Raw genomic sequence first — 17,092 nt, forward strand, 5'->3', positions numbered from 1 at the left:
CTTTTGGGAAGCGTCTCCCACAGAGCCTCCTTGCCTTGTTAGTCACCTGTGTGTTAATCTCATCACTCTATCCATGGGTGTCCCCTCTGTCACTATACGTGCAATGCATGTGCTGCTTCCCCATTCTCTAGTACTGTCCAAACTTGACCCTCAGTAGCAGCTAAAGGTTCCTTCTCCCAGAGGCTTCCCTGGTAACTCATCTGCCTTTTGAGACCTTTGTTCTTCTTACTAGTCCTTCTTCCTGCCACACTTTTTCTGTGGCTTCTGTCTCACTTAGTTGCCTAAGATGTCATTTTGTCAGAGCATTCTGACTTGGCTACCCTGTCATCCCTTTCTCCCTTCCTCTCTATCGTTCTTTCCTATTCCTCTGCCTTTATAATGCTAATTTATGGCCATTATCTGCCTCTCTCCACTTGACTATAAGTTCTGTGAGAGCAGAGCAGAACTTTTTGTTGTTCGTTTATGAAGTAGCTCCACTTCCTAGAATGGTACTTGGTTCATAGTTGGTGCTCACAATCAGTGTTTGTTCAGTGAATGAGTGTGTGCTGATCTTTCCCTTCTCTGAGCTCCCATTGCTTGTTTACTCAGCTACCACAGACTCAGGCACTTGGTTGTCACCTTGATGTTTCTTGTGTTTCCTTTTTTTCCCCATGTTACCTGTCCCCTCAGTGTTGAACATGCCTGACCTTGACTAGGTCTTTACTTTCCATCTAATGTATCAGGTTCTTGGTTCCTCCTTTTGTAAATTACTTCTCTGCAGACCCTACCCTAAACTTCCTTGTTACATCAAATACAACCCGCTCCATAGCCAAGTTGTTCAGTAAATATTTGACTGATTGATAAGGGAGACAAGACAAATTCAACTTTGAGTTCCTTGAGAGTTGAAAGTATAAATATCAATTACCATAAAAGTCTGTGTATTTATGTATGTTCTGCAAATAATTGCTGACTGACTTTCAGGCCATGTTGACCAAAAACTCTGATGCATTTGAAGGTGTGGTTGGGTATATTTCGAACAGTGACTAAATAGCAAGGTCATAGGATTGATCAAATGATGACTCTGGTATTTGTGAGTTCCATATGGACTTGTGGGAAGAATTGGAAGAGTTCCTTCAGGGAAGAGATACCATCCCTTTTTAATAGTTATCACTTAAGTAACCAACAGCTGTACCTAGAGCTATAGCATAACTACTACAGCAAATGAGGTTATGCTTCTTGCTCCAGTTGCTTCAAGGTCACAGGAGTATACGTGTGTTAGGTGTTTTCATAGCAGCAGACAGTCTTGGTTTGGGAGGTTGGGCCAGTTAAACCTTGTAGAATCACAGCTGGTCTGAGCCTTGAGCTGAGCTCCCTCTCTTCTCCAGTGTTTTGGCTTTATAAAATGTTTAAGATTCTTTTAGGTGGGTTGATGGGTTGCAGGATTATTGAGAAGTTTTGTTCATGGGAATGATTTAGTCACATGCTGTTGTCAAATGACACTTTTCAAGAATATTGAAAGGCGTGTGGTATGGTCAGGAATATGGGTTTAGGAGTGTGACAGATTTAAGTTTGAATTTAGACTCTGCCAGTTGGCCATTGGGAATAGTGACTTTATGCACAATGTCTTTAATATAATTTCTTTATGCACAATTTCTTAACCTTGCAAGCTTAATTTGGCTCATCTGAATTTGAATGGCACCATTTCAACAAGAAGGATGTGAGGATGAAATTTGGCACCATGTTTATTATGTAGTGGCTATTCAGTCAACTTCAATATTATTTCCCTTTCAGCCTTGTCCTAGGATATTTTCAGTTGTTCAACTACTTATATAATAGGAGATACATTGTGTGGTAGGAAGCAGAAATGGCCCAAGGAGATTGGATTGAGTAAATTATCACATTTTCTGTCATTTGTTATGTCTTTATGTAACAAAACATCCAGGCATATAAATTTACACTTACTTATATGTGTATAGAAATAATATACTCTTATTATGGATTTTTTACATCAGTAATGATTATAGCAGTTATGACTCTCCAGATCATAAAAAGATACAGAATTTTGAACTTTTGTCTTACATATTTTTCAACAGAAAACTTTAAGTGTACCAGAGCATAAAACAAAAAATCACGTAAAGTCCTCTTTCATTACACCCAACTACAAAATAACTGCCTTTCTTCAGAAAGACTTGTTGTGTGTCTCTGTCCTAATTATTTTACAAAGCGAATTGCCAGATATTATAAAAAATTATAATTAAATGCATGTTCCAAGCTAATGAATAAAGTAGCATTTATTTGATAATTCACATTGGTTCCTCTTGTCTATTCACGTGAATTGGCAAAGGTTCCACTCTGTATGTAATTGGAATGACAACATAGTTTAGTTTCAACAAAAGCCAAAAAGAACTTTCTCCCTCACCTGCTACTTACATGAGACTTATGACCAGTGTGTGACTATTTGATTAAAACCACGGTACTAATTGTGTGGGATATGGCATGTGATTGCAGCAGAAACACAAGATTTCAGGTTAATGGGTTACAGGCTGCTCACAAGGCAGAAATTTTTCTCTGTTGTTGCATTTGTTTGTTCTTTAACAGCAAGATTTTCAAAATGTGAATAATAACCTAATACATAGCAAAAACCTTCAACAAGTATTTTATGGATGACTAACTCACTGGTGTGTTCATATGCCACTTAGAAAGTAGTTTCCTATCTTGTTTCATGAAGTGCAAAAGCCAGGCCTTTCATTGTGATTCCAAGGTTTGATTCCATTTTGTGAGACACAGAATTTGAAAGTGTTGTGAAGTATGAGAGATAAGCAAAGCATGACACACCTGGGATTCTTGGGGCAAATGAGGTGAGGTGGAGGTAGGAAGGCCAAGGACCTTCCTTAAATATGCTGGGTCTTAACAAAACATGAAGATCCAAACAGCGACTTTGCACATGTTTTAAAAAGAGCTAATTGCATGTGCCTCGATTGTTCAAAATGTAGCTCTTTTAGAAAGTCTAGACTTAACATTTTCCTCAGCTGTCTTCTGTTCTTTTCACCATGTTTGTTGGAAAGCCGCTCTTTGCTCTTAGCTGTTTCACCTGTGGTTCATGTGTGTGTGTACATGTGTGAATGTGTATATTGCGGAGAAGTGTGGGTCATTGTATTTCTGACTCTCTCCTGTCTGTGCTCTCTCTTTAGCCCTGTGGTTCTAGTTACTTGTTAGACATCTCAGCTAGGCATCTTGAGTGTATGCAGTTCACACCTCAGATCGATTACGTTATATTCAGGAAGTACTTTTGTAAATTAGATCTTCCTCTGAATTTGCTCTCTCCCCCCTTTTGCTTCAGAAGCTCAGTTACTTTTGCTGTCTCCTCACATCTCATTAGTTAAGTCCTACAGAATTTTATACACTGTACCTTCTAGCTTGCCACCCTTGCCCATGCCTAGTTCAGGTTTCCCAGTACCTCTCACCTAGATTAATGGAATATTTGTGTCTTACTCCTCCTGTCCATCTACTCCTTGCTACCAAGTTTATTTTATGAATGACTTTGTCCATTAATGCCACACCTTCTGCCAACCCCCACTATTAAATAAAAACCCCATCAGTAAATTCCGGGACGTTCTCAGGCTGGCTTTCTAGGCCTTCCCTTTAATAGCATTATATTGATACCATGACACAGCAATATGGATTTTGTATATTTTGTCAGACTGTGCTTGGCCAGCCCCTTCAACCACTTACTGTGGAATTTTGTTAAATAAATGAGTTTCTGGATTAAAACCAACCTAAGGATTTCCTAGGTCATTTCACTTCGTTCTTTTCAAGCCCTTGTGTTCTGCTGTCCTTGCCGCCTGGAATGTCTTTTTCTTCTTCCTTTCTTCTTCCAGTTTTCTCTTTCCTTTCTCCTTCCTTTCTCCTTCCATTCTTTCAAACCCATCTCTAGTGCTATGTCTCTTATGAAGCAGAAGCTTTCATTTTTAAACCTCCTAAAATCACTTTCCATTAGAGCATGACCTGGTTGGGATTGTAGTCACTTCTATACGTTTCTCATCATACTTCATATCTTCTAAGCCACCGTGGGCAAGGTCAGTTACTATTCTTAATTTTGTGTCCTTAGCATGATGTTTGTATCAGAGTGTGTGGATAGAAGATACTTAATACATATTGATGCATTTAATTGGATAGAAGCAGGATATTCCTTTGTGCCTGAGTTTCTTGGATTCCTAAAAATGCTGACTATACATTCCAGGACTCTTTGCTAGTTAGAATTGAAGAGTTTGTTGAAATCTGATGATAAATATGTACGCGAGCTTTATTTTTTTTTCAGTTCTTAGTGTCTTTTACATATACTAACAGCAAACAGAAGTCCACATTGTGTTTTTGATGAAAGTAGGCCTTGAACTTCGGACTCTTAAAAAGAAGTTTCAGGAACATGTAGGTACTTAGAAAAGAATTAAGGTTGAGATGAAGAATGTCCTATTGAAGACCTTGAAGATAATTGCCTGGTTTCTTAACTATTTAAATTCTCAAGGCTTTTTAAAAATCATATAGTAATTCTGGAATGGAGAACAGGATGTCTTTTCAAATAAATTGTCATTAAGAATGTATAACACCATCTAAGCTTGGAATAACCTTCTTTCCCTTCCTTTAAGATTTAGTGTCTGTGACCTTTTAATTGCTAAATCAATTCGCCTTTTTCTTGGTCATCATTCCTCAGGATCTTGGCCTTTTTTTTAAATGAGTATTACCGCTGCCTTTTCCTTGCCTAGACTGAAATCTGCCTGTCTCCTGAGGTCATCCATTTCCTACAGTCCTCAAAGGGTGATCTTTTATCTCATTCACTGGTCTCCGTGCCAGCAGTGGGGTTGGTAAAGGCTGTAGTGGCTGCACTTTGCCCCAGCCTCTTCTAGAACTTCTCCTTTGTTTTGTGAAAATTCTTCTTTTCTCAGGCTTATATCATTTGACTACCACCTCCTCTACCTTATTGGTGGTATTTCTCCAGTTCATTAAAGGCTTGACATGTGGCTTAGTGTCTTTCACTCTGAGCCTGCGATCATCGTGGTTGACTCTTGTCCCCATAAGGACAACCCCCTAGTATTATCATCTTGGTTCTTGGACTCCATCTCATCCAGTGCAACCTTCTGTGCCTCCTCCCAGCCAGAGTAAGCATTAGAATTTCAAATCCTATTTCTAACTTTCTCACCATCTTCCCAGGCCCTAGCCATTCTTTTCTCCTAGGTTACTGCAGTAGCCTCTTTACTAGTTGGCCTTTATTCTGCTACCTACAGTCCATTCTTCAGTCAGCAACCAGAAGAGCACTTGAAAACAATAACTGAATCATGTCTCTTTCTTGCCTAAGTTTCCAATGACTTCCTGTTCTACCCAGAATAATATCCACGCTCCTCATCACGGCCTAAGGGCTTTTTTCTATGACCCTGCCTCTCACTGCAGTCTCATACATATCCTGTCACTCTTAATGCACTCTGGCCTCCTTGCTCCGATCTGGCCAGTGCTTTTGCATTTGCTACTCCCTTTACCTGGCACATGCCCCATACATACGTGCAAGACCTCTCTCCTTCCTTCAGATCTCATCCCATATTTTGCCTCCTCAGAGAGGCATCTCTGACCACCATTCTGTGTACCTTTACTCTTTTTTCTGTGTATGTGTGTGTGTGTGAGAGAGAGAGAGAGAGAGAGAGAGAGATCAAGAGATCTAGCATTTACCACTGTCTGAAGGTGCTTAATAATCTGTTTATGTAGTCATCGGTTTTCCCCTCTGGAATGTAGACTAGTGTAAGGATAAAGGTTTTGTCTCTATTATTCACCTCTGATTCTCCAGCATCTGATAGTACCTAGAACATAGGAGGCATTCGATAAATGTTTGCTCAGAAAGTGGATAATAAGCGTGTGCGTTCTCTCTCTCTCTCTCTCTCTCTCTCTCTCTCTCTCTCTCTCTCTCTCTCTCTCTCTCGCCTTCCTCTTTGCCATACTCCTTATCATCATACTGTTTTTAAATAATAAGTGCCCATTCTTTATATTGCAGCCCTTTTGCAGTGTTCTCTGTCCTTCTTACTCTGACAAATCCCTACAGTATCATGGAACTTCCATTGTTCAAAGTACTGGCCATCTGTCATTTTTATTAGTTATTTATATAAGCATCTCACTAGTGAAAGTGCCCCCCTCCCGACTATACCTTGAAGCGAACAGCCTGAAGGGTGTGTGGGTTTCTTTCTTGCCCTATCCTTGCATAATTCTTGGCTTGCTAGAGTACTCTAGAAATATGTGTTAGTAGATGAATCTCTTATCATGTAATTGATTATCTTCTCCCCCTTTCCACTTGTCTCTACTGATAATGTGTCTACCTCCCTGACTACTGTGGCTAGGGAATCCTTAAGTGTCAACATTCTCTTGGATATTCTGCATCTGGCCTATTCTCACTGCATAATCTCCAAGATTCTTCTTTCTACCCCTTAGCTTCAACCATTACTTCTTTGTGAGATTTCTTTTCTTTTTGTTTTTTTGGCTTTTTTTTGAGTTGGAGTCTCACTCTGTTGCCCAGGCTAGAGTGCAGTGGCATGCTCATGGCTACCCAGCATCGACCTGCTGGGCTTTGGCTCTCATTCCACCTCAGCCTTCCAAAGTAGCCAGAACCACAGGCGTGCACTACCACACCTGGCTAATTTTTGATTGTAGAAACGAGGTCTTGCCAAGTTGCCCGGGCTGGTCTCGAACCCGCAGGGATTACAGGCTGAGCCACTGTGCCCAGCCTTTTGTGAGCTTTCTAACCAGATCTCTCTACTGAATCACAGCTCTTTGGATTTCCATCTGTGCTCAAGTTCAAGAAAACCAAATTCTTCACCTTCCCACAAATGTACCCTTGAGTTAGGCTTCCTTGTCATCCTCTAGTTAATGCAGTGTACCTAGTTTCCCAGGTTCTAAGCCCTAGAGTCCTCTTCAGTGTCTCTCTTAAATCACACGTCCAGTGTATCTACAAGTCCTGTTGATTTGACCCAAGAAATACCTTCTGCCCATTCACTTCCTAGCTTCCCACCTTCTTCACCCTCAGCAAGTCTGACATGCTACTTTCTTCTAGAACTCTCTGTAGTCTGCAGAGAAAGTAAAAATCCTCCATTGTATGATGCCCACATCTTCCACAGCCACAATGCATACTTCATCTCCTCTGGGAACATTGAGGTGGTTGATGAGGGCCTTTCAGTAATGGGCTGAATTTTGATAAATGTGACCAGCCTGTAAATTTTGGCATTAAGGAGCCATAAACTGTTTTACTCTGATCCTAAAACTCTCCTGCAGTTTGGTCCAACCTCCTGTGCTTTGTGTGCCCACAGTGCTTTCCCTTGGTATGTCTTTTGTAAACTTCTGCCCATAAGCAGAACACATTCCATGCCAACTTAGAATGACAAGATTCCCCATGTGGGCTTTTGCTCATGATAGCCTCCAAGACAGACTGCCTGCCACTGGCATCTCCTGATTCTAGAAACCCAACATGCATCACAGCAACCTCACTTGTCCCTCCCTGACTTCATTGCCCTGAAAATAAAGATGAATCTACTGAGGGAGATGCTGTAACTTAAGTTGCATTTTAGAGCCAAATGCTTTCACTGCCTGAAGGCTTTGCCTAGAAATGAACTGAAGAGGAACTGCTGATAGGTGCTCACTCACAGCCGTCATATAGGATGTGTTTTCAGGTTCTCATTCCATTGGCTTTACTAGGATTTGTGATTGTCAAGTATGATCAAGGTTTTTAAAATAAGGCTTTATCTTTTTTTTTTTTTTTTCACATCTGCTATTTTAGCATCTAAGCCTAGAGACTCTTAACCCTTTAAAGCTTCATATTTTTGGCTTACTGATCTCTGTTAGTAAATCACTCACTTGGATTGAATGGATCTATAGGCAAAATCTCATTGCAAGCCTCTGATTCCCCCAAAGTAGAATTCAATGTGAATTTACAGAGTGCACCTGAAAGGGTAGGTGCTGTACTTGACATTGGTTATCTCATTTAAATCTCTGTGAGGTACAGATAACTTTGTCTTCATTTTAGAGATGAGAACTAAGGTTCAGAGAGGCTAAATAACCACTGAAGCTAGTAAAAAGCCTGAGATTTGGCTATAGATCTAGCTGTGTGACTCTGAAAATAGTGTTCTTTCCACTGCATAGGTAGATTTGACTTGTTTGCAAACCCTGAGTGGCATGGAAATGTTTTATTTCTCATCTCACTACACTGAACAGTTGACATTTTGTACATTCCTTTCTTTTCTCCCTTCATTGCCTTAGCGCTTACTCCTTCCACGTTAGTGCAGACGGTCAGATGCAGCCTGTCCCCTTCCCCCCCGACGCTCTCATTGGACCCGGCATTCCCCGGCACGCCCGGCAGATCAACACCCTCAACCATGGGGAGGTGGTGTGTGCCGTGACCATCAGCAACCCCACGAGACATGTGTACACAGGTGGGAAGGGCTGTGTCAAGGTCTGGGACATCAGCCACCCTGGCAACAAGAGCCCTGTCTCTCAGCTCGACTGTCTGGTGAGTGAACGTACATGAACAAGAACTACTTTAATTCAGAAAATAGGAGGGGATATCGAGAGAACTGTATGTGTGGCCACACCACACAGTGTTGATCCCAGGTAGGTAGTTGCTCTTCTGTGGTTTGTGGTCTTTCACTTGGAGCCGTGTCTTCTTTTAGTTCATGGAGACAGTGGTCCAGTTCTTCATCTATGGCACATGCATCAGTATAGTTTCCATTAACCCTGCCTCCCCTGGAAAGAGACAAACCACTTGTGTTCATGTCTGATGGTTAAGTAAGCAAAGAGCTTACATAGTGGTTTCTAGGAGAGTGTACCCCAGCATTACCATCTGTCCACATAAAAAGTAACTTATTTCTTGAGGCAAACACTGGATAACCCCTTAGCTGCTTCATTGGCCTTTGTCTTTAATTTACTCCAGAACCTTCAGTTGGGGTTTTTTCACCTTATACCAGTAGTAGAATTTTTGCCATAGCACAAGGCTAGATTCATTGAACTTAATTAAATCTGCATAAGATTCCTGTAGAGGGGGATTTTTTTTTTCCGTTACTTCTTGACCAAGTCTTGCCTCTGCCTGGCGCAACTTCATCAAACCCTGGATGCCCTTTAGTTATGTGATGCGGGGCCCGGCAAGAGTAGCAGACCACCAGGTATCTTCTCCTCAGACACGTTCTTGGCAGCAGTAGCGGGAGCTTTCAACAGCAGAGTCAAGTTTGAGCATCCCAAGGGTCCAGTTTGGGTGCTCCAGGACTGTGAGAGTTCCAGCACTGGTGTATGTGTGTATCTGTATGTGCACATGACACAAGTGGTTGGTTCATTTGGTGATGGTGAGAGTGGATCTAGCTCCTTACATTTTGATGCTAATTAAGATTAAATATCTCAGTGCTAAATTTTGTAGATCAAGTTTAAGTACTTCCCTAATTTCATGTAATTTTCTAGCATTAATCCACTTTATCATTGTCATAAGTATAAATGGTTCATTAAACCAGGAGGGAACACAATACTTTTATGGATTTCTGCTTTCATGTTAATGCTGTTTTCCTTTCCTCATGAGTAATCTCTTGATGTTTTCTGTCTCTACAGAACAGGGATAACTACATTCGTTCCTGCAGATTGCTCCCTGATGGTCGCACCCTAATTGTTGGAGGGGAAGCCAGTACTCTGTCCATTTGGGACCTGGCAGCTCCCACTCCACGCATCAAGGCAGAGCTAACATCCTCGGCCCCCGCCTGCTATGCCCTGGCCATCAGCCCCGACTCCAAGGTCTGCTTCTCGTGCTGCAGCGATGGCAACATCGCTGTGTGGGATCTGCACAACCAGACTTTGGTGAGGTGGGTCAGCAGGAGCCCCCCAGGTTTTGAGGAGAAGCTGATTTTACCACTTGTGCCAAAGTGCTGTGTGTGTGTTTGTGTGTGTGTGTGTGTGTGTGAAGGGATGAAATATAATTATCTTACTGAAAATTGTTAACAGGTTCATTTTAAGATGCTGTAAGCAAATTATTAAAATAAAATCTCATTTTCTGCCTTCTTTGAACATTAAAAGATGACGGGGTTTTTTTGGCCATTATGTTAAGCATCACCAATTTCTGTTTTAAAAATGAGGTCAGTTTGACATAATTAATGTACATAAGGTTTTCATGACCTCATGAGCTCATTAGACATCTGTAATTTGCCATCTGTGCTTGCTAGCACACTATTATTACCGATAGAACCTCATTGAGAAGATTCCCAGTGCATGGTACTGCCTTGAGTGCCGTACGCACTAGCATGCTCATTCCTTCAGCAAATATTTAGCAACTGCCATAGCACAGGTATTGTGTTGGGTGCTGCTCACCCTGAAATGCTGTCAATTATCTATAGTCCCACCTTTAAGAATGGCAGATGTAACATTGCAAATGAAATTGCAAAGGATCAGTGTTGGTGATTGCTATTGGTAGATAAAGCCCTGCAACGAGTCTCCAAATGTTGACATCTAAGAGATCTGCAAGCAAGAGGTATAATCATCAGCTAGAGGGTATGACAGGGCTGTGTTCAGACTTAGCTACAAGTCAGGGTGAGTGTGTAAAAGAAGAGCCCTTCTCTTCTTTTATTTTGAAAGACTAAACTCTATGTGATTTCAAAACACATTACCACTTTTGTTGCATGTGGGTAAGGCTTTTTTGAGGAGCTTCTTCTAACCCCTTCTTCCCCAGCGACCTTTTACCAAGAGCAGTCATTTGCATTGGGTGTCTTTCCCGTGTGCCTTACTTGAGTGCATGGCCTTCTGTCCTGCACAGCCACCCATGGGCATGTTGTTGTGCATAGGCAGTATGTGTTCTACTGCTCCCTGTGCCATACTCAGTCCTTTGTAGAAGGTAAAATTAAATTATCTTTCCCTCATTATTACAGTGATAGAACAGGTCTCAGAATAGCTCTTTGATTAGTTCATATACGTGTAGGTGTGTTTTCTTCTGTTAATTTCAATTAGAGTTTTTTTCATCAGTGATATCAATCATGTTTTAGTGTAAGAGTAATTTGAAGAACTTACGAAGTAATAAAAAGTAGAAAATACAGGAAATTTAGCATGCCAATTAAACTTTAATCTCCCCGTATCTGCTTTTTTGTTGCTTTGAATAATTAGGAAACATAATAAACCAAAATGAAATCTACAAATAAGGCCTTCATTGAAATTGAATCATCAAGGAATTCTAAACTGAGTTTAACTAACAACTAACTTTCCGTGGGCTTTCCCTTCATTTTGACATTTTCAGGCAATTCCAAGGCCACACAGATGGAGCCAGCTGTATTGATATTTCTAATGATGGCACCAAGCTCTGGACGGGCGGTTTGGACAACACGGTCAGGTCCTGGGACCTGCGTGAGGGGCGACAGCTGCAGCAGCACGACTTCACCTCCCAGGTATGGTCTGTGTGGCTGGAACATTTTAAGGGCATGGTTTTATGAGACATGCCATAGTAAGAGAAGATCATCTTCCATGTGATAATGTCATTTTTGACTGCATTAATCACTTTGGGATCCATCTCATTACTTTGGGATCACCCATTTGACTTTGGTTTCTTCCTGTACAATTCAAATTATCTTGATTTCCTTCATAACTTAAGCAATAAGTATCCACAAGAGACAGTACCTCCCAATTAAAGGAAGCATGTCCAGTGGAGCCACCATCACCTGTTTTAATTCTAGATCTTTTCTCTGGGCTACTGCCCAACCGGAGAGTGGCTCGCGGTGGGGATGGAGAACAGCAATGTGGAAGTGTTGCATGTCACCAAGCCCGACAAATACCAGCTGCATCTTCATGAGAGCTGTGTGCTGTCACTCAAGTTTGCCCACTGTGGTAAGCAAGCCCTTTTGTCAGTTTTCTGTCAACCAGAATTGTTCTTTCCGTCTTACTGTGGATTCATCCCAAGTCAGGTCCTTTAGTTCATGAGCATGTCCCTCTTCAGAACTGTATTACTTTCTTATATGTGGCTGTTTCCCTAATACCTTGTAATTTTGTGGCATTAATCTACTTTATCCTTATCATAAGTATAAATGACTCATTAAATCCAGAAAGGTGGGCTTTATTTTTGAAGTGAAAGTAAATTTATTTCTTACAAATGGATGAGTTTTCAGTGAAGTTTGCTCTGTAAAGCAAATCTCCAATGTCCAACAGAGTAACACAAACATTGTTATTTTTCAAAACCCTTTTCCTACAGGCAAGTGGTTTGTAAGCACTGGAAAGGACAACCTTCTGAATGCCTGGAGAACACCTTATGGGGCCAGTATATTCCAGGTAACATTGAACTTGTTAACTATCACAACGTGTGCTCACTCATAACGCCGTGTTCTCTCAAATTAATAATGCACATACTAAGTTTCCTGGGAGGTCAGAGCTAGCTTATTCCCACTGTGCAGAGAAGGATACTGTGTCTGAGAGGAAGTTAAGCATCACAGCACAAGCCCTAGAGCTTGGGGATAGTCCCAGTGTCCAGAGCTGGCTGTGCCCAGTGTACTGCTTATTGGCTCTTCATCCTCAATCCATTTTCACAAGTTAGATTAGAGATTTTATGTCTTCTGGTAACATTTGTGTGTGTATGTCTTCTTAAGTTTTTTATTTTAAGAGTAGAACATTTTGCTTAAATTCTACTTAGTATTATTCTTTGATTTATTTTTTCAAAGAATAATAGTATAGAAAGGTTTTATAAATCTTACTAATTTTATCAACTTTTTGTTTTTTCTCTTTTTTTTCTCTTGACTCATTGGAACTTTGTGTATTTTGTGAAATTCTTTGTAGAAGAACCTAATTGTAGACATAGTATGCACACACCCATTATTTCTCTCTTTCACTGGTATGTGAGAATTTAATAGGGAAGTTAAATGGTTTCTTTAGCCTTCTGTATGTAGCATGTTATTTTCTAGTGTTTTTTAAGTAATAATATAGCAAACTGCAGTTTCCTTGACCAGGTGGCCTTAAAACATCACACAATAGATTAATTCAGTTGAATCTCCAATACATATGTTGAATGAAACTACTATGCAGGATAGCCAGTAGGACAAAAATAGCTAGTCATTGCTGTCATTCATGAAGCTTACATGGTCTTTTATATTGTGGATCACAGTCTTTTAGATGGTCCCAACTTGTACTTTTTTTGGAAAAACAAAGTAAAAAAATTAGAATGCATTTTTTATACTAACTGTAAATATTATGTCTTATGCATATACTGAATTGTGGATTTAAATTGGTTATTATTGGTTGCAATTTTAAATGTTGGAGAAACACTGGGGGCGGGTTAGTGGCTGTATGTTATAAATTTATTTTTTAAGTGTTTAAAGTATTCAGAGTCCTGGTTGAAATTCTTTGGTTATTTATTTATTTATTTATTTATTTATTTATTTTAAATGAGCACAGTTTAAAGTTAACATTAAAACCTTTGTGATATAGTTGAACATGGTATATAAAACTCTATATATGCTACATTTTTCTTTCCAGCTATTGAACCTCTTCCCATTGTAAGTTTGTATTATATTTTTACAGTGGGAACACTAGGCTTTTTACTAGGAATATTTTTACGTTCTTTATTATTTTTTAAAGTGTAGTGTTTTCAGTGCAGTTTCTCATGTATTATCTCACCTAAACTCTGCCACATCTATCTGCAGTGGTAGACAGGTAAAATATCTTTATTTGCCATTGGAAGGAAATTAAGGCACAGACAGGTTTAGTGACCTGTACGGTGTTCTGCAGCTTGACCCTAATTCCAAGCCATCTGACTGCATTTGAAGAGTTTTCATACTAATAACGCCTCCTCTTCACTGTCTGGAGAACAGGTTTTGAAATAAGGCCTTGCTTTGTCACTGATTTGCCTGCCTACCTGATGCCCTAGAGCAAGAGAGTCTGGGCTAACCTGGTTGAGGTGTCCCCAGGAGAGGATCCAGTCCATCTCTGCCATTTGAAGAAAGTACTATGACTGCCTCTCCCAGTGAGGACTCCTGTTTGGTCAAGGAGCACATTATTTGTATTTGCTCCAAGTCCTTCAGTCCTTTCTCTCAGTACTCATAGGATTTTCTTTACCTAGTTAACATTTTTTATGTATTTCTTTCCTAGTCCAAAGAATCCTCATCGGTGCTTAGCTGTGACATCTCTGTGGATGACAAATATATTGTCACTGGCTCTGGGGATAAGAAGGCCACGGTTTATGAAGTTATTTATTGAGGACAAATCTTCATGAAAACTGGACTCCTCCTTGTAGCACTTTGCTGTATCATCCTTTTTGTTCACCCCCTGCCCCCACATCTAAAACCAAGGATTTCAAATACTCATTGCAGTTGTGGATTTTAATCCCCTTCCTTAACCCTATTCTACTTGCTATTAAATTGTGAATACTCATTGAAAATCAGTGATACCAAATCTTCAGCTGTCTACTTGGAAGAACATGGAATAAGCATACCTAACAGTGAACGGAATCTTTAATTATGTATTATATCTGTAATATATTTATTTTGTTTAAAGAAGGCTTTCTAACAATGACTGACTAAATAAAGCTGTCTGCTCCTGCATTGATAATGAAGGTGCATTGTATTTGATACCCCTCCCCTCCTTTTTTTGGCAAAGGAGGGGAAAGGAAGGTTTAAAATAATTGATTAAAAATGTCACTAAATGTAGACTAATGACTGTATAGAGATGTGAAATGTATAATTACACATGGAAGCAATATGTTGCTGTGTTACTAGGTTTTTTGTTTTTGTTTTCTACTTTTTTTAAAGACATTTGGAAATTTGGCTGAGCAATTAGAACACAACAGGCCAAGTCATATTCATTTGGGTCTATTTAGACAACTTTAACCCATATATCTATAGCTTTAGATTATATTCAATAAAAGTAATTGGACTTACTCTTTTTTCTTTTTTTTGACTTGTTGACAAGTGTCTTTGTAATATGTTTTTAATTCCCTTTTTTATTGTATTATAGACAGGTGAACAAATTAAATTTGGCCTCAAAGAGAGAACATAATCCCTTCTGGATGTTTTTGCCACGTTTTTTTGCAAAGGGAGACATATATCTTTGGGCAGTTTTGTTGTTCCGAGAAATTATGGGCTATTTTGTGGCATGCTCTTCGAGAGCTGCACAGGTACTGGGAGGACTCCCACTGCTGTGCATGTCAAGTCTTTTACAAAACAAGGACAGTAGAGGAGGGTTTGCAGAGACCTCCCTCTGAAAAACACAAAGAACGGACTCTCTCCTGGGATGAGGACTTGATTTCTTTACCTCCGGTTCTTTCCATGTCTTAGTTGGATGTCTCTGAAATGGACACAGGCTGTGCCATTGTGCCAGAAACATTGTGTTATCTTTTATGTTGTTGTTGTTGCTGTTAAACTATAATATGTGACTCCTTTTTTTATTATTATTTTTTGTTTGAATGCTTTAAAAATCTTTTAAGTCTGTGGATCTGCTGATGTACAGTGCCTTTGCTGCTATGGATCAAAATCAAAAGAACCGTGTAGATAAACTTTATTGTATAAGTAGAAAATTACTTAATTTCATACTAGAAATGGATGGATGCTGCAAGTTGAAATGGACTGTCCATTGACGTTCCTAATGTGGTAGCAGAAAAAAAAATGGTGTCTTAAGTGCTTAGTGTTTGATGTCATTAACAGTTTCGTAAAACTCTACAGTGTAGAAAGATTTTGATACTAAACTGTGCATTGTACATAGTTTAATGCATTGTATTGACCACCAGTACTTCTATAATGGTAGATTGTTTGTGCATTCAGACTTTTAAGCATTAAACATAAATAACTTCTAGTATGCTTATTTTTCTAATTATTTGTTTTGCTGACTTTAGTCTATTTTTTAAGCTATGGCTATGCCACTCCTATATATTAAAAATGACTGGTTTTATTGACAGGAGATTGGTGTTAAAGAAATGTAGGGGGTTTGTTGCTATTTTTGTTTTTGTTTTATTTTCATTTAGATGAGCCTAGAAAGATAGGTGATAGAAGTTAATGTCCAGTTGGTACCAAATAATCTGTTGAGCGCCTCTTTGAATTTTTTTTTTTTTTTTTTTTTTTGAGTTGGAATCTTACTCTGTCACCCAGGCTGGAGTGCAGTGGCACACTTATGGCCACACCCAGCATCGACCTGCTGGACTCCAGTGATCCTTCCACCTCAGCCTCTCAAGTAGCTGGAACTATAGGCACATGCTACCACACCGGCTGATTTTTGATTTATTGTAGAGATGCGGGCTCAGGCAATCCACTTGCCTTGGCCTCCCAAAGTGCTAGGATTACAGACTGAGCCACTGAGCCTGGCTGGCACCTCTTTGATTTATAAAAATTCTGTCTATCAAAAAACTGTCATGTCCCTCAAATCCTTGATGCTGTAGAGCTGTGCTGTTCACTATGATTACCAGTATCCATTTGTGACTATTTAAGTTGAACTTTATTAAAAGTAAACAAAATTAGAAATCCAGTTTATGAGGTAAACTCACTACATTTCAAGGTTGAGTCTCCACATGTGGCTAATGGCTGTTGTATGGGACTGCATACACTTCTGTCATTGTAAAAAGTTCAAGGGAACCAACACAGCTTTAAAGTTTGCCCTTGTAGATCATTGCCAACCATTTGGATTTGGGAAACATTTCCAGCATAACACATTGAAGTTTCTACACCAGGCTTCTTGGGTTGCTACTGGTTGAGAGAGTGAAAATACAGCATGCGAAGGAGCTTAAATTAAGAATTCCAAAGTCAGAGGAGTAAAAAATCTGACGTTTTTTAAAGGTCTGCTGGTCGAAGGATTGGGAACCCCACAACAGTCTGAAGGGATGAGCTGTAAGAGATACTGACTCCAGGTGCTAAGTAGGTAGAGTTTAGCAGTATCAATTGGATTGGAAGCATTACGTCCAGTGTGAGCACCATGAGTGTTGCTACCTCAGATGACAACATTCAAATCAGCCACGGCCAACGGAAAAATGTAAAACCCTAGAAAATAAAGGGGTGAGTGTAAGTTCTTTCCATTTTTAGAATATTCCTTGATTGATTTGTGTATGCTCTTATTAAAGTTTTTAAAAAGGTGATAGAACTTCAGAGTAAAAAATAACTTCAGCACA

The 17,092-nt window shown here is 39.7% G+C and overlaps 1 protein-coding gene across 2 annotated transcripts in view; it reads left to right on the forward strand.

The window, feature by feature from the left end:
- The window catches only part of TLE4 (transducin like enhancer of split 4), a 145,156-nt gene extending 129,364 nt beyond the window's left edge, over nt 1–15,792 (forward strand). For both annotated transcript variants that reach the window (XM_008057217.1, XM_008057218.1), the window contains exons 14-19: nt 8,263–8,512; nt 9,595–9,842; nt 11,261–11,408; nt 11,694–11,844; nt 12,206–12,282; nt 14,092–15,792. In XM_008057217.1, coding sequence (XP_008055408.1) covers nt 8,263–8,512; nt 9,595–9,842; nt 11,261–11,408; nt 11,694–11,844; nt 12,206–12,282; nt 14,092–14,199 — 982 coding nt within the window. In that variant the 3' untranslated portion in view covers nt 14,200–15,792. The remainder of the gene's footprint in view (nt 1–8,262; nt 8,513–9,594; nt 9,843–11,260; nt 11,409–11,693; nt 11,845–12,205; nt 12,283–14,091) is intronic.
- The last annotated feature ends 1,300 nt before the right edge of the window (nt 15,793–17,092 follow it).

Source organism: Carlito syrichta, unplaced genomic scaffold, assembly GCF_000164805.1.
Source record: "Carlito syrichta isolate Samal-C Ts95f unplaced genomic scaffold, Tarsius_syrichta-2.0.1 Scaffold302880, whole genome shotgun sequence".
Taxonomy (NCBI): Eukaryota; Metazoa; Chordata; class Mammalia; order Primates; family Tarsiidae; genus Carlito; species Carlito syrichta.